At 43.9% G+C, this 20,928-nt stretch overlaps 1 protein-coding gene across 6 annotated transcripts in view; it reads right to left on the minus strand.

Moving 5' to 3' along the window:
* The window catches only part of AKAP9 (A-kinase anchoring protein 9), a 212,436-nt gene that overhangs the window by 166,471 nt on the left and 25,037 nt on the right, over positions 1 to 20,928 (minus strand). For all 6 annotated transcript variants that reach the window (XM_048838118.2, XM_048838116.2, XM_048838113.2 and 3 more), the window contains exon 2: positions 4,142 to 4,390. In XM_048838118.2, coding sequence (XP_048694075.2) covers positions 4,142 to 4,390 — 249 coding nt within the window. The remainder of the gene's footprint in view (positions 1 to 4,141; positions 4,391 to 20,928) is intronic.

Consider the following 20,928-nt stretch of genomic DNA (forward strand, 5'->3'; position numbering starts at 1 on the left):
ACACTAATAGTTCACATTAGTGTAAATATGTTTTTAGCACATGTATTAAATATGCATGTGAAAAAGATGTGGGGTTTTGGTGGATAATTTGCTGCAAGTGAGCTCCCAGTGCAATGCTGTGGCCAAAAGGGCTAATGTGATCCACAGGGGCATAAACAGGGGAATCTTGAGTAGGGATAGAGAGGTTATTTTATCTCTGTATTTGGCACCGGTGCATGTGATGCTGGAATACTGTGTCCAGTTCTACTGTCCACAATTCAAGAAAGATACTGCAAAATTGGAGAAGGTTCAGAGAAGAGCCACAAGAATGATTAAAGAAGTAGAAAACATGCCTTAAAGTAACAGACTCCAGGAGCTCAATCTATTTACCTTAATAAAGAGAAGGTTAAAGGGTGACTTGATTACAGTCTATAATTAGTACCTATGTCAGGAACAATATTTAATAATGGGTTCTTCAATCTAGCAGAGAAAGGCATAATCTGACCTAATTGTTGGACAAATTCAGACTGGAAACGAGGCATAAATAACCACTGGAACAATTTACCAAGGTTTGTGGTGTACTCTCCCCCTTAATAACAATTTTTCAATCAAGATTGGGTGTTTTTCTAAAACATATGCTCTAGGAATTATTTTGGGAAAGATCTATGGTCTGTGTTATACAGGAGGTCAAACTAGATGATCATAACGGTCCCTTCTGGGCTTGGAATCTATGAATCTATTAACAAAAATGTAGTCACCGCATATTCAATAACCACATTAAAACATCTGTGTTTTAACATCTTCCTAAAATATCAAAAAACAATCAGACTAGACAATTGCTTACAATTCCATTTGATGTTTAAATTAAAGCCAGTTTTTTAATTAAGAGCACAAAAGATTAAACCAGCAAACCTACAAAATGTATATTTATGTTAAAAAATCTTGTGCAAGTTTTTTTAAAAAGGAATTCTATAAAAGAGGTTTCTGAAGATGTCTCTTTCCTGAGACCTTGTATTCCAATTTTTATTCCTCTTTTTCCAAAAATCTAGACAGCCAATTTATGACTCTGTGGGAAAAAGAGGTTTTTATAAAATGGAAGGGTTTCACAATCTTATCTATAGTGTCATGAATCAGCAACTCTATAATTCTGCCTTTTATCATTTACATTAATGCACAGTATAGGACAACACATAGCCTTTCACTTTAGGATAGGTAGATTCAAATATCAAGCCACCAGGAAATATTCTTACCCTACTGTCTACTGTATGTTTGTCCATATCTCAATACCACTACACAAATGGCACGATTAGCAGCCTGCTCAAGAAAAGCCCAAGGTTGGAACAGCAAGAGACATCTGCAGGTCGGGATCAAGGTGTATTAGCTGAAGTATAATAGGTCAACTTGACAAGCAGCTGTCTATACATTGCCTTTCTTTAGCCAGTGTTATGAGTTTCGTTTTCTTAAAACTAGGTTCACCCATCACTTTTAAAAACGTAATAAAGATGAATTGAAAGATTTTTGTTAACTTAGGTCAGAATGGTGAGAAAAGGTACCACTTATCACTGTAAAAAAATGCATAATTTAACAGTCTTATCATACTAATTAAAGTCCAGTACAACTAAATTGCTGGAACCAAAGGTTCGCTGAAAATGAATGTGACATAAATACTTACTGGTTTTTGGTTTCTCATATGAACTAGATGTTTATAATTGGTACTTAGCTGACAGACAACTCCAGAAACTGAAGTTCTTGCTATTTGTCCACACAACAAATACAATACTATGCTGTTCAGATGCCCCTCTGTCAGAGGAACCACCTGCAGAGCTAAAAAAGATAGCTCAGTCACCATTCAGTTCCTTCACCTGGTAGATCAGACTGCCAACATTCACAGCGTTTAAGGTCATAAGGGACCCTTAAATATCTAGGTCTATAGCTGTATATCAGAGGCCTTTAAATTTCATCCAGTTGACACTGTATTGAGCCCTATCAATAAACTGTGTTTGACTAAAGCCTTTCTTGGAGAAAGGCATCCAGAATTGATCTAAAGACATCAAGCACTAGAGAATTCACCACTACCCTTGGTAGTTGGTTCCAATGGTTAATCACCCTCATTGTTAAAAATTTGAGCCTTATTTCCAGGTTGAATTTGTCTGGCTTCAGCTTCCAGCCATTGCTTCTTGTTATACCTTTCTCCACTACATTAAAAAGCCCTTTGGTACCCAGTATTTTGCCCCGTGAAGGTATTTATACACTATATACACAAGTCACCACTCAATCTTAGAATCATAGAATATCAGGGTTGGAAGGGACCTCAGGAGGTCATCTAGTCCAACCCCCTGCTCAAAGCAGGACCAATCCCCAATTTTTGCCCCAGATCCCTAAATGGCCCCCTCAAGGATTGAACTCACAACCCTGGGTTTAGCAGGCCAATGCTCAAACCACTGAGCTATCCCTCCCCCTATTCATCTCCCCCTCAGCTCTCTCCGAGTCCTAGCACCCTCCAGTATCACATGGTTCCAAAGCCTAAATGTCTGCAGTTTTATAGCACCACAGCCGGTGTCCTGTGAGACTGACTCAACTGCCATGGGCCTGCTGCAGGTGTTTTAACATCTAAGTTAAACACTTAGATGTTAAAACAAGGTCATGTTGAGTTGCTTGTCCATTAGGACTCCTAGATCCTTTTCATAGTCAGTGCTTTAGGATACAGTCTCCCATTCTGTGGGCATGGCTTGCATTTCTTGTTCCTAGATGTATAACAATAGTACTGAATTTTGTTATGGGAACACTTGTCCACTCAGAACTGAACTGCGACTGCCAATCCATCTCACTTAGGCCATTTTTTAACCTTCAGATGGTAAGCACTTTGAGTCACTAATGACCAGGGTTAAATTCCAACAAGTAGTAAAAGGTGGAGCACCAAGTTCCCTAAACCATCCAATTCCTGCCCCAAATTAGTGTTTTCAAAATAAATTCCTAGTCACCATTAACCAGCAAGAATCAAATTACTTTATGAATTCCAGAAAAATGCTTAGGTTTGCTTTTTTCTCCTTACCAGTAACCACAATTGTACTTATTTAAAACTATAACAGTGTAATACCAGAGGCATAGACAGCTGTAGGCACGGTACACACAATGTGTATCATTGAGAGGGGAGCCCTGGTACAGAAGCTGGCCCCATGGCAGAAGCGTGGAGAAGTAGCCCTGGCTGACCCACTGCCTATTCAGTTTTGGCCCCACAGTCCTTCCATCATGCCGGGGAGCAGGGGGCCAAACTGAGTCACTGGTATTGTGACCTGGTGCATGAGGGTCACAGATCCACTCAGGTTAGGCCCTGCGGCCTGTTGAGTGAGTGCTGTTAAAACCTGACACATGAGGGTCACAGAGCCACTCAGACTCAGGTAGAGGGCGAAACCTAAATGGCACTGCTACCCTCACACACTAGGTCACACCAGTCATTCAATTCTGGCCCAGCAGCACCCACCTTCACTGAAGAGCCATGGGGCAAAACCTGGGTGGGTAGTCAGCACTGCTTCTCAATGTTGCTGCCATAGGCCGGCTCCCGCACCAGGGATTCCCCCACAGAAGCCTGCCCAGCCTCACCCTGCTTCAAGAAGTTCATGTCCCCTTTGCTGAGCCCACAGGACTCGCTCATCAAGAGCCTCAAGACGTACTATAAGTACAGGGAGCTGGAGTGAGCACCTGCCAGGAGAGGGGCACAGTACATAAGTACAGGTAGCTGGCCAGGAGAGGGGCAGTGGAGAGCCCCAAAGTGGAAGAACACTAGGGGGTTCAGTTGTGCAAACCATGTAAAAAATTTCTGGGGGTACTCCTATGTAATACTTTTCATTTTATTATAAGCTTTTAAAAAAATACATATAGCTTTTATCCTATCAAGGAATGCACACAACTGTGCCAACAAATGCTTCATATTCTACAGCTCAGTTATCATGCCATAGAAAATATGTCACCAGCAAGCAAATGGAAAGTGTCAGCTCTGGGCATAAAGGGATGTCAGCATGGAGGTTGAGGCAAGGGAATAATGTCAATATTCTCATAATACCCACTCATTTTTATTTGCATATTCATTGCAGTTTAGTAAAATATAAAGAGCCCATCTTTAAATAGAAAATAATGTAATTGCTTAAGACCAGATAACACTTACTTCAATGGTATACGTCTGGTCATGTTTGATCATTTCTCTACTGCGTAAAGTCCTCATTATAGCAAACTCCGCAGTAGCAGCTGCTCCTCTTTGGTGTGTGGATGTCTCATCACCCTGTGACCGGTCAATATCAGGACCATCTTGTATAGATTCTTCATCTTTGGTGTTTGATGCCTTTTTCTTTTTTTTCTGCTTCTTGGATGCACTCTGCCCATCAGATTGTGCTTTCCGTTGCCTAAACTGGGCAAGCTGCACATAAGAGAAAATCCTGTTAAGGTGAAAGTTGTCTTCTTTATTACTAATGACACCAATTATGAGAGCTTATGGACCGTTCTACATAAATCTTCTGACTAATCTCTGTAGAAAACAAAGCTGAGGTTAATGCTGCATATTCCAAATACCCTTCAATACAATTTAATATAAGCATGAAAATAATGTTTAAAATGTACAATATATAAGCAGCATAATGATAATTTAATATAGGTCTTGCAGGTTTCATAACAATAAGTATGTACTTATTGGACAGCTATCTAGAAATCAAAAGATTCGAAGTTAAACATAAAGCACAAAGGTGATAAAATAATCTTTGATCTCATTTTCTTAGGGAAACTTAAATTTCTCTAATTTTATAATAATTACCTTACACACCAACAAGACTATGAAACTCATTTTATCTGCTTTGAAATAAAACCAGAAGAGCAACCCTTTCTCATACCAAATATGTATCACTGCACTCTTCAGAAAAAACAACTTTTAGAAATCAAGAAAACCAGCCCAAGCTACTAACAAAACATAGAAGAAAGTAAAATACATCTTTAGAAAATCGTTTAACAAAAGAAAGACAACAAGCAAATTACAAGATACTCTACCTTGTAGCAAAACATGATGATGAATAAAAAGTCGCAGGTGATCCAGACACAGCACAGTTGAAAAACCAATTAGTACGTAAGCTATCCAAATACTCTAAGACACTGCCTTTTACAGAGCTTATCACTTTTAATCAGATGTAACAGTTTACATGTGAAAATCCATTTAGAATATATTTTTCTTAACTGGAACAGAATTTCTGTTCAAGAAAGAAAAATAATAATTATGGTTTTTACAAATGTAAAGACAAAATTAAACTGACATTAACAAAGTGTTATCCATCACCAGGTTTTATGCTCCCACCTCAAAAAGTCCAACATTAATGATTGCTGCAAACCATATTACTTTATTAAGCACGTACTCTTACAAACACAACAACATTTAAATATAGCCCTAGACTTTCATATCTATTTTACGTCCATTAATACCGATCTTTTTGGTAAACCCACTGTCAACTTGGAAAAAAAAAGTTTCTATCAAATAATACAAGAATATTGGAATTTTTGCTCATGATATTCACCAATCCAGAGAGCCAGGCTTCCATTCAAACTCTTTGTCAATGCTCAAGTGGATCAATCAGGATTTCCAATTTGGCAAAGATCTCCCCTTCCCAGTCTCTGTTCTGTCACAATGCAAGCTGTCACTTTTGTGTTTTCTAATTGTCATTAAACCTCAAGATAGCTGAGAAAGCCATAAATTAAACATAGATGCTACTTGCAAATCAACTATGATTTCTTCCATAGCTAATACTTTTGTCTCACTGCAATAAAAGATGTTCTTATTTTCCCAACAGGATTCTGCAGCCTCAGGACAGCTGACAATGTGGAATATAGCTTCTGCTCTGCTCAGAAGGACCTTGAGATTTGCTGAGCAAAAAATGCTCACCTACGTATTTAGCATTTATTTCCGCTCTCTCTTCATTACATCCTTAACTAATTTAAATATTTAACAAGGCTTTTTCTATTTTTAAAATAAATAAAACTTTTTAATATTTCAGAACATTTGCCAGAGAATAAGTATTTTACACCAGGGAGAGAAGAGATTCCCCACCACCACGTTGAGGTAAGGAATAGGATACATCATAGACTTATCTTCTTAACAGAGGGAAGAGTGAGGATACTAATTTGCTAGCTCTTCATGATACCAATACATGTTCTGAGGGCTTGTCCATACAGTGCAGTAAATTGCACCAAAGGGGTGTGATTTGTAAAGCATTCTAACTGGCCCATGTCAGGGTGGATTTGATTTAAATCAATTTGATGTAAATCATGATTTAAATCACTAGTCAGGAAGACTCAATTTAATCACGGATTTCTACATAAAAAGTGCATTCTTGTTGGTTGTTATAACCTTAATACATATTCTTCACAACTCAGATACAGAGGTAGGTTTCATTTTTAGAAGGTACACACTATACATTTTTAAGTGATTTATTTTGAAAACTTTTCAAATTAGTTTTACAACTATATCAGAAAATGAATGATTGTTTGGTTATTTCATTTACCAAAGGTAATTGAAGCAGATATTTATGAAGTCATTGGGAGGTGAACTATCTCCAGTTCAACAGGTTAATCATTAATATTTGGAGGATTTTCTTGCCATGCTGTATTTGGAGAAGATCACCACCAGACAGACATTTAAATTATTTTATTTCTAAAACGACAATGTTATGTATTCTGGATTTTTTTCTTCAACAGCAAACATATTTTAACAAAACAAGCATATGAATTTTCGAATTTAGTTAAACATTCAAGTTTTTTAAAATCAGGTTTGTTTTTGTTAAAATTGTTTTAACTAAAATAGTTAAATGAAATATTTAAAAAAAACAAAACAAAAGTTAAATTGACCGTGTCAGCCAGGTCAACATGAGAAACTTAAAATATTGGCTTCTGTGGCTAACTCAGTCGTTTTCACCTTCATTTTCCTGTTTGTTCATAATCTTGGGGGGGTGGGGGGAACAAAACAAAACAAAAAACCAAGCTTTCCTGCTTTTTCAGGTTCCAAACGATTTCTCAGTTTGGAATGAATTAGTCCAAAGTTAGAAAATATTCTCTCTTCACTGGCAGACGAAGTTCCTGCTGTTAAAAGTGAGAGTATCACTTCAACAGTCTCTGAATCCAAGTGCTTAAGTGACTTCCACCAGTTCACTGGTGTGATTTTCTTTAAAACATCATCAGCAAACATATGTTTCTTGAATGGTTCACCCTTAGCTCTGAAGTTTATTATAGTTGGCATTATGGAGGGATGACTGCTGGATGTCCATGTCATAGCCAACTCCTCTTCTTCAGCAGTTAAGGTTTGACCCTGGTACCGAGTATTGAGAATATTCGCAGGAAAATGAGCTGGAGATAGTGCTTGTCCCATTAATGCTTGTAATTTAACTCTGTCATTGCATATTTCTCTTTTTAAGATCTCACTCAGTTCCTTCCAACAGCATCAGCAATAAAACAGCTATTTCCCTGCATTTTGTTCAAGGCTACAGAAATAGGCTTCAGGGTACTCAGCATGTGTTCAACATTTCTCTTAAGCCCGATGTTGAGAACTTTGGCTGTGACAATGCCATCTATTTTTTCACAATTTTGTTCACAAACTGTCATCAGATTAGGCCAGTTCTTGATACAGTGCTCAAAACAGTCCACTACTGAGTTCCATCACATGTCTTGTGGGAGAGTTAGCTTGGTTCCTCCCACTTTTTTCAGAGCAGCTGCTGCAAAAGTGGTTGTTACGGAAGTATTCTAATTTTTAGCCACCCGGGCCCATGTAGACCCTGCTGGCGAGCTCCAAAAGGCAACTAGTTTGCATTAACATAGTCCCGTTTGAGACTGTATGTTACCTCAACAAAACAACTAGATAAGTCATTCTTGTCATAAGTAAAACCCAGAGTATTTTCTAAATGAGACAACTGGTGCAAGCTGGTGGGTGTGGCCTTCAGAAGTAAATATTGAGAAATTTTTAAGAGAGGTAGACTGTGTCAGAGATCAAGCATTCTCTTCCCAAACTTGATCACATATTTTTATGTTACCTAAAGCCAGCTTGCAACCTTCACATTGTCTCTGCAGCTAAAGTTGCTGCAAGAAAACATAACTGTGAGCTTTCTGGAACACATATACTGGTTCTAAAGTATCCCATCAACTCTATGGTGGATGAAACCTTATGTAATAGATAAAAGGTAATGCAGCTTCTTCCAGTGCAACTTTATATTTTTTATTTGCCTACAAAATTAGATAAATAGCTCCAACAAGAACAACTGAAGGATTCTAATCCCCTCGAGTACGGACTGTCTGGGTGATGCATCTAGTTACATTATATTCCTCTCTTTTTAAAACTAAGCTACCAATTTTTATCAATGAGGAATTATCAGATAAAACCCTAGCAATTTTGGTTAAAGATATTATACAATTGACTGAACTTTCTTTTAAAGAAGACTAAATATGGGCATGTATAAATGTATGTACCTAATCTGGACATTCAAATAATGATTGCACCTTATTTTCACAAGAACGTCCACTCGGTACATAATTGGGCATTTGTATTCTGAAAGGGACAGATTTTCATACACATCTGGTATTAGCATGCACCAACTGCATGTACATATCTTAGAAATTTTCACCCTAAAATTTGCACAGTCAAATAATAAAATTATGATTTCAAATTCAGAAATTTAATCAAAATTCAAAAAAGCAAATAGAAGATTGTGTTTCTTTATTTTAAAACCCCAATTTGGATTAGAGGTGAAATGCACTATATGCAATCCTCAAAAATACTTCTGCTGCTCATGAAGAAAGGAGAACCTAAAATACAGACTTCCTTCCAAAGACAGGGCTCTAGAATTAAGATATATGGTCAGGGCTTGAAAAAACAAACAAACACACACCTACCTTCAGTGACAAATTGGAAGAATTCCATAGCAATCATTTTAGGCAAGGCCAACAAATTCTAAAAAAATTAAGATTTAATTTAAGCAACATTAAGTTTCCAGGTTTTATATTTTCAAAAAATAACCTTCCAAATGTGAAAGGAATGTGAGCCAAAGCTAAACTGATATAGTACTGTCTTCCTGAATCTAAAGACAGAGCTACAGAGCTTCGACTAATGCTCATGATTTTATCAGAGTGAAATTAACAACACATTAATTACTTCTATTGCTTCTATTCAACATCTGTGACCAGCAACTCAAGAATCAAGTCAATTTCATGCCACTGCTGATAGTTGGAAAAGCTTAAGCAGCAGCAAAAGATGCAAGTACTGATGTTATTTAAAAGGAAAGAGGATCCAAAAATAGAGAGAGAGACGGAATAGCAGAGACATTCCATTACTGCCAACTTCTTCCAGTAGCAGGAGGCTCTGGTCCCAGACACTACAGGAAGAAAGGACAAGACATCAAAAAAGTAGCCACAACTTCATTAAACAACACAGCTGGAAACTATTTAGCAATAACTTATCTAATGCAGGTCATCCTTTCTTTGTAATCCATTCTATCCGATGGAGGGCTGCCCACCAGCTCTCTATCCCACCAACCTGGTCCCAGTACCATTACTGTAATCTCCAAGCCGTAGTGAAATTCCTGGTTTTGTACCTAACTGGCTCATAATGGGGTCCTGGTCCATGACTGAGCTTCTAGGTGCTACAATAATACAAATAAATAAATAAATAAATAATATGTTTAGTCCTTTAGTTAGTTGGTGTCAGGTAACTCTTTTAAGCACTGCTTACGGTCAACAGATCAATTCCCTATGGAACAGGAAAATGCTTTCAACAGTGACTCTAAACAAGGCACTGAGGATTCCACGTTTATTGTCTCAATGACTTTTGTGTCAAATGTGCACAGTTTACAAGCAAACTGTCAGCCTTGAAATTTCAGACTGAGATCTCAGAGTAAAACTGGGTTTCTTTCCAATTCACACATCATGATCAGTACTTATGGTTCTACTGGCCAAATTAGATCTTTAGTTACGGCTGTATAATCCCCATATCCTGAAATTATGCCCTCAGAAACTCCAACACCTGCATAGTCCCCACTGTCTTCAATGAGTTTGCAAAGGTATAAATGCCTGGATCCAAGCATCCAGATCTGTAGATGCACAAGATGGAACACATGTCTTATTTCATCTCACTTAGCTGTGTTGGCTCTGCAGGGCTAACAGGAGTAAAAAGCAGCAAACACTTATTTTTGTCACTAAAGTCAGCAGAATATGACTGAACAAATGGAGAGTAGATATGATGAGTAATATATATAATTTTGGAAGTCATTTTCAGAGTAGAACTGCATTAGAATATAAAAGCATAAATGTTTAAAAGATTTATTTGGTTATGTACGTTCTGAACCTTTCCCCCCCTGGAACCCGAAAATCATTCATCTCTTTATCACAACCTGCATCAATCCCACAACCCTGTGGGAAGGGCTACAGCAAAATACCACAGGTGATTTGTGTGGTTTGCAAAAAAAAAAACAACAAAAAAACCACAAACCTGGGTGCAATCATTGCTGTAAGATGATCAGAAGAGGGTTGGTGTGGGCTGGGGTTGCTGGGTCCTAGGTAGGCATCCTGGTAGGACACGTGCTATCTTGGGGGCTGGTTGGGACTACAGGTACAAATCATACCGATTTAGTTAACTATTTTACTGCTGATCATTTTATCAGAAATATCTATCCAGCTATTCTTGGTTGTGGACATAACTTGAGTACCCTTGTTTTCTTCCCCATCCAACTCTTGACCTCAGTGGTAAATGCCACATGGTCTCTGTGTCAGAATATAGAAGTGACATGGCACAGTATATAAATGTGCACACAAATTTAAAAGATGATCTAATTGAATGTACGGTGTGAAGTGCATATTCACATAAAGGTTTTCCACGTGAAGTTCAAAATCATAAGGTTCAACTAAATTTTTCAACAAAGATGTGAAACTACCCAAATGAAAACAATGATGAAATTTACCTTGCACTATGTAATCTCTTTACCACATATCAGGCCCAAAACAACATCTGGCAAGTTCATGACATAAGAACTCTATGGGTAACCGGACAAACAAATCATCATACATAGTACAAAAGACTCAATTTAAGGCGAAAACAATCAGGTTCTCAATTATGTTTGCCTATTACCCCTTCACACTCTGAAAAACATGTCATTTTTCAGATTGCCGTGGCAAGTAGGAGCTGCAGGTGTTCAACACCTCTAAAATAACATCCCAGTTGTGGCTATTATGGGAAGAGACATGATGTACTGTCTCTTAAAAATAAAACTATTATTTTTGTTCTTAAGTATATACTTTAGTACTACAACTTTTCCATTAAGACATCCATAACTATGATCAAAGATGTGATTAATCATACTATTCAAAGGACACCACTCTGTTTTACCTACAATGTGGAAGAAACAAGAACTCAGAGCAGACTTTTTCTAAATTCTTGTCTATCATAAGAACAGCCATACTGGGTCAGACCAAAGATCCATCTAGCTCAGTATCCTGTCTTCCAACAGTGACCAATGCTAGGTGCCCCAGAGGGAATGAACACAGCAGGTAATCATCAAGTGATCCATCCCCTGTCACCCATTCCCAGCTTCTGGCAAACAGAGGCTAGGGACACCATCCCTGCCCAAACTGATTATTACACATCTACAGAAATTCTGTCAGGGGGATACTCAAAAAGAAATAAGGACTGCAGTATCATTCCCCCCATCCCCCATCTCATGACAGTCACCTCCAAAGAACGTGCAATGTGTCCCATTCTCTTTTTTCTCTATTAGAGATGCATAGAAGTTCAAACACTGAGAACACAAGGAAGATTCTCCTCCTCAAGGGCATTACAATACATATGTAGCAAAAGAACAGTTACGGACATATGCCATGCATCCCTACCTTTCACTGATGACAGGGAAATAGACAGTGCAATGTGGACATGGCACAGGACAAATAATAATCCATTTTCCAATAATCCCAACACAGTCAGTATACCATGGGCACTTTAACATTAGGTTTTCAAGAGAAGATTGTCAACTCCACTTTACAATTTTTAAATAAGGTATAGTCATATTCTGCCCCTTAACCAGTCTGTCTACATATACATATAGATATAGATAGGAGTGCAGGGGTTTGCTCATAGCCTTTTTTTTGTTCCTCAACTGGCATTTGTGACACTCACTAACACCAGAATGGCACAACATGCTCCACCAGGATGATGCTCCTCATTCTGAGGGCAAGGTAGTTGTTACTGAAGCCTATGCTCTTTCTTGGCAGCACAAGAGGTACTTCTGCCACTGAAGCTATGCAGGATGAGAAAAGCCTCTGGCTCAAAATGCCACCCTCATTCCCCCAAAGTAAAGAGGATTTTAGCTAAGCTGTCAGTGGGAAACAGAGAAGCTGGGAGGGAAGCACAGTGCACCAACCACCTGCCATGCAGACAAACTGATCAGAGCCTCAGAGGGGATGGAAAAAAAGGGGCACTGTGGGAGGAACCAGCTTCTTCAGAGAGATAGAAAGGTCCTGCCTTGAGACCTGAAAAAGAGGCAGTGAGATGTATCTGCTTTGAAGAAGAGACAGGATCACTTGTGGCTAGAAACCACCCATGGTTAGGGAGCGATCCGCTCAGTCAAGGCTAAGGGGTTAGTAGAACCAATGGAGAGGTTAAGGAGGAGCCCTTTCCTGTGCACTGAGGGAGAAAGGTCACCAGGCATGTGCTTGTCATTCTAAAAGGCCTATTCTATCTTCTACTTTTCTCTTTACTTTTCATTTTGTATGCTTTTATTTTCTCTTGTTTGTTTGGAGGCTGGAGAGCAGAGAGGAAGGCTCAAAAATTGATATGAGAAGGCAAAGGCAACTGGGGTTGAGGATTACATACTGCTAGAAGTACACACACTTTATTCTTTGCTTTGCTTCTACTAAGTGGACTCAGAACATGAATTTTCATTAAATTGGAGTCTGAAACTTTCCTTCAACTTTAAAAAGTCTCTCTAGCATATTGTCATTATGTCATGTTACTGAAAACTAACTAGCCTGTCAGATCCAGGAAATGCCAACTCAATACTAAAGTCTAAAGAGCTTTAGAGTTGTTGATCAAAAGTATTCAAACAAACAAAAAAGAGCCAACAAAGTTTCAGCTACATTTTAAAAGAACAAAAATGAGAGAAAGATCATAGCATTATTGTTTAACTTTATCTGCTAAACTTATTGTTTAGAATCTGCTTGTCGCAGACCTACAACCTTCTCCCAGTTGGAAACATACTGGAAAATTGTAGTTCTAAACTTTCATTTTTAGGCCATGGCAGTTCTCCTTATCAAGTGTTCCTACTTCATAAAAGCATTTTGTAAAAATGGCATCCTTTGGCAATTGGGTTTGCTACTCTGGATGTATTATTTGTGTGAGCATTGCAACCAGTTGCAAAATTGTTCATTGGACTACATGAGCTTTCTGGCTCAGGGCTTTTTTAGGTATCAAAATTTATTACTTGACACCAATCAGCAATCATCACCCTCTATATTCTCTAAAACAAGCTAAGGACCAGACAGTGAGGCCCAGAGCAGGGTTACCACCTTTGAAATACAAAAAAACCAGCACTCCCACACACACAAGACAAGTCCGCATCCATCCCCAACCCTCAACCACAAGGCAACTGAGCAACTCTTCCCCCCTCAACAGCCACTTATAGTATCTAGAGTGATAACACATTTAGATAAGATTGATAACGTCATTTATAACTAACAATTTGTTTTATTGCCAGACAGTCTTTGTAGTCTGTTTCATTTAGCCAGTTGTCACTAATGAGCAGTTTCTGATGCGAGCTTTTTTTCTGAGGGTGTAGTAGGATCACTCACACCATTGCCCTGCTCTTCCATTATTTAATATGCCTCGCACGTCTCCTCACTCTTGCATGACTCAAACCCTCTCTCATATACACACACGGTAGGCTTGCATGTTGGTGGGTAGACAGCTGCTGCTTTTTCAACAGTTTTGATCGGTCATCGCTCAAACTGCAGAAACAGGAACATCACGGCACCTTTAGCTGGACACGGACACTTGGAACATTAGCTATCCCAATGTATTCTGATGATAATGCAAATCTATAGACCCACTAAAAAAACATCCAGCAAATTTTTTTTTTCTGGCACCTGGCAAATCCATAAAAAAAAACAGCCAGACCAGTCAATACCAGCCATGTGGTAACTCTAGCCCAGAGCCACAATGAGACTTAGGTGCCTAAAGCCCAAATTTAGGCCTGTTGCGATCCACAAAATGCCTGCTTGGCTGCCACCTAACCCTGTGGGCGTCTAAAGTCACCAGCACCAAAATTTTCACTGTAATGGTCCTCTAGGCACCTACAGGTAGGTCTATACAGCAATGGGCTGGAGGGTCTGAGCTATGGTTGCCAGGTGTCTGGTTTTCAACCAGAATGCCCAGTCAAAAAAGAGACCCTGGTGGCTTCGGTCAGCACTGCTGACTGAGCCATTAAAAGTCTGGTTGGTGGTGCAGCGGGGCTAAGGAAGGCTCCCTGTCTGCCGTGGCTCCGTGCAACTCCCAGAAGCAGTAGCATGTCCCCCCTCTAGCTCCTAGGCATAGGGGCAGCCAGGGAGCTCCGCATGCTTCCCCCGCCCCAACCACCAACTCTGCAGCTCCCATTGGCTGGTGTCCACGACCAATGTGAGCTGCGGGGCGGTGCCTGTGGACAGGGCCGCGCCAAGCTGCCTGGCCACACCTCTGTGTAGGAACCGGAGAGGGGAAATGCTGCTGCTTCCAGGAGCTGCTTGAGGTAAGCACTGGCTGGAGCATGCACCCCTGACCTCCCTCCCATGCCCCACTACTGTCCCAGCCCTGATACCCCTCCTGCTCTCCAAACCCCTCAGTCCCAGCCTAGAGCACCCTCCTGCACCCCAAACCCCTCATCCACAATCCCACCCCAGAGCCCGGACTCCCAGCTGGAGCCCTCAGCTCCCCCACACCCCAACCGCCTGCCCCAGTCCTGATCCTTCTCCAGCCTTCCGAATCCCTGTGCTCCAGCCCTGATCCCGCTCCTGCCATCCGAACCCCTCAGTCCCAGTCCGGAGCACCCTCCTACACCCCAAACCCCTCATCCCCAGCCCCACCCCAGAGTCTGCATTCCCAGCCGGGGCCCTCACATCCTTCTGCACCCTCTACCCAGCCTGGAGCTCCCTCCTGCACTCTGAACCCCAAAGCCCCAGCCCAGAGCCCCCTTCTGCACCCCAAATCCCTCATCCTCAACCCCACACCAGAGCCCACACCCCCAGCCCAGAGCCGTACTCCCTCCCACATCCCAACCCCCTACCTCAGCCTGGAGCCCCCTCCCACACCCTGAACTCCTCATTTCTGGTCCCACTGTGGAGCCTGCACCCCCAGCCGGAGCCCGTACCCCATCCCGTACCCCAACCATCTGAGCCAGGCCGGTGAAAATGAGCAAGTGTGAGTGAGGGTGGGGAGAGCAAGTGATGGAGGGAGGATAAACTGAGTGGGGGCGGGGGGGAAAACTCAGAGAAGGGGCGGGGTAGGGACAGGGGTTCAGAGGAGGGGCAGGGCAGAGCAAGGGTGTTCAGTTTTGTGCAAATACAAATCAGAGAGGTGGCCTGCAGGGTTTTCAATGGAAAGAGAAGCAGCTTTTGGCAGAGAGAGCTGCTTCCTGGTCAGAAGAGCACAGCCAGATTTTGTTGCTTGCAGCCTCGGGGCTCCTGCACACGCAGACACAGGGAGGGCAGGGGAGCAAGGGCCAGAGAGCATAGCAGGTACTAAGCTGCTGCCCTGCAGGGAGTGGGAGCTGCAGAGCTCCTGGCTCAGCACAGCTGGGAGAGGATGACTCCTGACATCCCAGCCGCTCCCCGTCCCTGCAGGGCAGCTGCTTAGTCCCCTCTCTGCTTTCTGGCCCTGCTGCCCTCCCTGGGGTTGCATGTGCAGGGGTGTCAGGGCAGCGTGTGCTCTCCGGGCAGTGAGTGGGAATCAGCCCCAAAACCTCCCCACAACCTCCTGCAGCTCCAACTCCTCATTCTTGCTGCTGTGCAGAGGTTGCCCAGAGCAGGGAGCAAAGTTGAGGCAGGAGACTGCTCCTGACTACCAGGTAGGGTGAGCACCTGAACAAAATGGGGCAGGACAGTCCTGAAATGCAGAGTTCGAGTCCCAGGCTGAATGACTCTGGGTCAGCATTTGCTCTGGATTTCCTGCTGCATCAGTCCGCATCGGCCCGAGGCTCAGGGGTGGTGCTAGCCTCTTCCCAATGGGGGATGGGTGACAGTGGGCCTTCACCCCTCCTGTGCTACTAGCCAGGCCAGAAGCTGGAGCCAGGCCATGGTAAGAGCTGCTCAGGGAGCCTGTGCTGCTGTGGGGAGCCCCATACCCTGCACATGCCCTGGTCGGCATGCCCCAGGATGTAGGAACACGGGCCGGGGGCAGCTCTCAGGCACCCCAGTCCCCCTGCCCAGGACAGGTGGAGGCACCAGGGCTCCCCACAGCAGCTCAGGCTCCCTGTGGGGCTCTTACTATTGCCCAGCTTCTGGCCTGGCCAGGACCTCAGGGGGAAGAGGAGAAACAGGGAGTGGAGCCACAGAGAAGCTGGGGCTCCTGCATGTGTCCCACTTTTGCCTTTTGAAAAGGTGGTCACCCTGCTGCTAGGATGTGTGGGATCAGCCGTCCCACGGCCTTGCTGAGCTGGGAGCTTTGCTGCTTCCCCTCCCTGCAGGGCAGCCACTTGGTCCCGCTCTGCTCTCTGTCCCTAACTCCTGCCCCACTCCGCCCCCTGTTCGCCTGCCCTCCCTGGGGCTGTGTGTGCAGAGGCGCCTAAGGGGTGTGTGCCTAGGGTGCATGCACCGGCAGTGCGTGGGAGCCAGCCACAAAACTTTCTCTCAGCCTCCTGGGGAGTGGCGGGGCAGGGATCCCCAGGGGGGTGCTAGAGTACACTTGAGCCCAAGCCCTGGGGATGTACTTCACAGCTCCACAGCCGGCAGTAGCCAGGCTGGGGGGGAGGGGAGGGCATGTTTTTCCTCTGAAACCTACACTGTCAAATTTCAAAACAAAACAGACAAATATAAACTAACAATCAAACAAAAACACCTTCATTCAACATCCCATTTTAAAAATTAAGAATTGCAAGTTTCATATTTATAATTTGACAACCCTGAAGACTGATGTCCTAATTATCCTCAGAACAGGTGCACAGGGGCATTTACCTGCCAATGTGACTCTGCCTCGCAGTGGAGAGCCCATTTCTCAGATTAGATGGTAGTTCAGTGGAAAGCCTTCTCAAACTGCAGTCAGTCATTCTAATGAGACAGCCACAAAAGGACCTAATTATGCAGTTTATGTACTCAGGTGCTCCTTATGAGCACCTGAGTTCCACAATAGCACCATCACAACTAGGAAACAGGGTGGGCAGTAGAGTTTTCCCACAGTGCAGCACAGTTGTACAACGAGAGAGACAACATGGAGTGTGTGGGGGGACGCTAAACACTCTGGGACAGGGTTACTTTGACTCTGGTCTGTGCACTGCAGCCTGAATGACAGAGCCCTAGGTTCGAGCACAGGTCAGAAAATCCTTCACCTAGAGTTAAAATGCTGCATAGATGCTGAAGCCCAGGGTTCCCCGACATGGGTTAGCTGACTCAAGTCCCACTAACCCTAGGTTTACATTGCTGTGTAGACATACCCTACGTTTCTGGCACTGGATATGCACATTGCAGTCTCAGGCAGGTGCCCAGATGCCTAAGTCCCAGCACAATCCTCAAATCAGGTGGAGATAGGTGTTTCCCCACCTATGTTGCCTGTAGGCCCAGATCCAGTAAGCATGCTCTGAGGCAAAATGGTGGGGAGGAGGCCTCCCTTGTAACTTTTAACAAAGTGGACTCTAGGATAATCTGACATGGGTCTCTCTCAATCTTTCCTGTCGAAGACATTCCACCTTGTATAAAAGTATGCATGCAGTGGGCCAGAGAAAGTTATTAGGGCACTCACCTGGGAAGTGGGAATCCAACAAGCAAATGCTTTCTCCTCAAACAAACAAACAGAGGGGGAATTGAACTGGGGTTTCCCACATCTCAGATGAATACCCTAATCACTGGGCTAGCAGTTATAAAAGGAGACCCTCCTCCTGCCACCCATTTTGTGTGGTGTTACAGGAGCACCATCATTGTTCTTGCAATAAATGGCTTAGGTGCCTGACTCCAGGAGAGGGTTCTGGCTGTAGATCCCAAGCAAAGATAGGCACCTCCCTCCAACCTGGACTTAGGTGCTTAACTCCCTGAGAGGAACAAGCTTCGGCACTTCCCTCTCCTCAGTATCTGCTATTGCACGCTGGCTTTGTGGATCCCATTCTGGGATGCCTATCTCTCTCCATGCATTGTATAGGAAGCGTAGGTGCCTAAACCAGAGAGTTTGTGGATTCCCCTGGGTAGGCGCCTAAAAGTCATGTGTTGCAACAGCTCAGTCTCTTTGTGGATCTGGGCCTGACGGGCAAACACTTCCTATACAATGCAGTACTTACTTCCATGTGTAGTTCCATTGGAGACAAGTGGTTTATTCAAGGTAGCAAGTACTACACTGTGCAGTACACATCTGCAGAAGTGGGCCCAATTCTGTAAGGTGCTGCACTTTTTATGCAAGGTGCGAGAAACTTCAATTCTTATGATTTCAACAGGAGTTGCGGGCACTAAGCATCCCCCAGGATTAGGCCCTAAATGAAACTCTCGTCTTCATTTGCACCACAACCAAATAAATAAATTTCAAAACCAATGGCACAATAGACGGGTCGCGGCACGTAAGGCATTGGGTTGCCTTGCTCTGATCAGCATCACGAATCGCAATGTTAGAAGTCCCGCTGGCGGTGCTGCCTGGCTAAGGCAGGCTAGTGCCTACCTTTTCCGACAGTGCACTGCACCCTGGAAGCGGCCAGCAGGGGGTCCGGCTTCTAGGCAGGGGGACCATGGGGCTCTCGCCAATGGGAACTGGGGGGGGCGGTGCCTGTGGGCAAGAGTCATGCAAAGCTGCTTGTGTGCCTCTGCCGAGGAGCCGGATCTGCTGTTGGCTGCTTCTGGGGCGCAGCACAGTCGGTGGTGCCAGGACAGGTGGAAAGCCTACTACTGCACCCCGCTGCACTGCTGACCAGAGCCGCCAGAGGTAAATCCGCACCCCAATCCCCTTCCCCAGCCCTGAGACCCCTCCCCAAACCTGGAACCTGCCCCTGCACTCTCAAAACCCTCATCCCTGGCCCCACCCCAGAGTCTGCACCCAGAGCCCTGACCCCCTCCCATACCCCAACCCCTTGCCCTAGCCCTGAGCCTCCTAAACCCAGAACCCCTTCCTGCACCCCAAACCCCTCATCCCCAGCCGAGCTTGCACCCCCAGCACAGAGCCCTGACCCACTCCCACACCCCAACCCCCTGACCCAGCCTTGAGCCCCCTCCCATATCCTGAGCCCCACATTCCCAGCCCCACCCCACAGGCCTCACCCCAACCCTCTGCCCCAGCCCTAAGCCCCTCATCGCCAGCTCTGTTGCATCGCAGGCATCAACAATTTTCTTCAACTGGGTCCCCAGAAAAAAAGTTTGAAAACCACTGTAATAAATGCCTTTACCACCAATTCTATAATGAATGAAAATACTGGGTCTTGTTACTTGTTTTGCTTATAGTCAATTTAAAAAAAATACTGATAAGTCTAAAACAGCTTGATATTTTGTCTATTTGCATCAACAGCAATTTTATGCTGTTATATGGAAACTAGGCAATAAATGTTTAAGAAAATGAAGTTACTTTGACTGTATTTTGTACTAACAATGACAAACATTAACAGATGAATGAAACCTCTACAGGATAGGGTCTGAAAAGAATGAAACATTTAACACCACACATTCGAAGTTACACAGCAAACCTCTCCCTTTATATATTTGTACACATTACAGTGCATTTGCTATACATTGTAGCTCACATTTTGGGATTGCTTTGTAGGAACCGATCCCTGTACAACAGTGGTCTCCAACCCTTTTATGCACAAGATCACTTTTTGAATCTAAGGGCAACCCAGGATCTACCCCGCCCCTTCCCCAAAGCCCCACCCTGCTCACTCCATCCCCACTCTCTCTGTCGCTCACTCTCCCCCACTCTCACTCACTTTCACAGAGCTGGGGCAGAGGTTCGGGTGTGGGCTCTGGGCTGAAGCTGAGGGGTGTGGAGTGGGGGGGGGCACTCCCAGCTGCTTGGGGCAGGGGATTGGGGTGCAAGATCTGGGAGGCAGTTTGGGTGCAGTAGGGGGCTCCAGCAGAGTGCTGGGGTGCAGGAGGGGGTACAGGGTGCTGGCTCCAGGAGGGGGCTTAGGGTTGGGGGAGAGGGTTGGGGTCTAGGAGGGGGTTTGGGGTGCAGGGCCCCTGCCTGCTCCGGCCCCACACCACTCCTGGAAGTGGCCATGTCCCTGTGGGGGGCCGGGGGTTTCTGCGCACTGCTCCTGCCTGCAGCCACAGCCCCCACGGCTCCCATTGGCCAGGAATGGGGAACTGCAGCCAATGGAAGCTGGGAGGGCAGTGCCTGCAGGGTGGAGCAGCGCGTAGAGACCCCTCTACTCCTACCTCGCACACACACACGCTGCAGGGACATGTTAGCCACTTCTGGGAGCGGTGCAGGGCCAGGACAGGAAGGGAGCCTGCCTTAGCCCCCTGTGCCACCGGACTTTTAGAGGCCAGAGATTACGATAGACTGTCAAAGGCTCCAGGATCGACCAGTTGATTGCAATCTACCAGTTGGTAACTACTGCTGTACAGCATGCTCTGTCCACGCACTGTCCATGCATGACTTACTCTTTACCTCATTTTATTCATTTTTACCTTGTCCATGAGTTCCTCCTTATTTTAGCAAGAGTACATTCATTCAGTTTCTAGCCTGCTGATCCATTTATCTCCCTAATTCTGTCTCCCAAAAAATGAGGCCTCACCCACATC

Source organism: Caretta caretta, chromosome 2 (genome assembly GCF_965140235.1).
Source record: "Caretta caretta isolate rCarCar2 chromosome 2, rCarCar1.hap1, whole genome shotgun sequence".
Classification (NCBI taxonomy): domain Eukaryota; kingdom Metazoa; phylum Chordata; order Testudines; family Cheloniidae; genus Caretta; species Caretta caretta.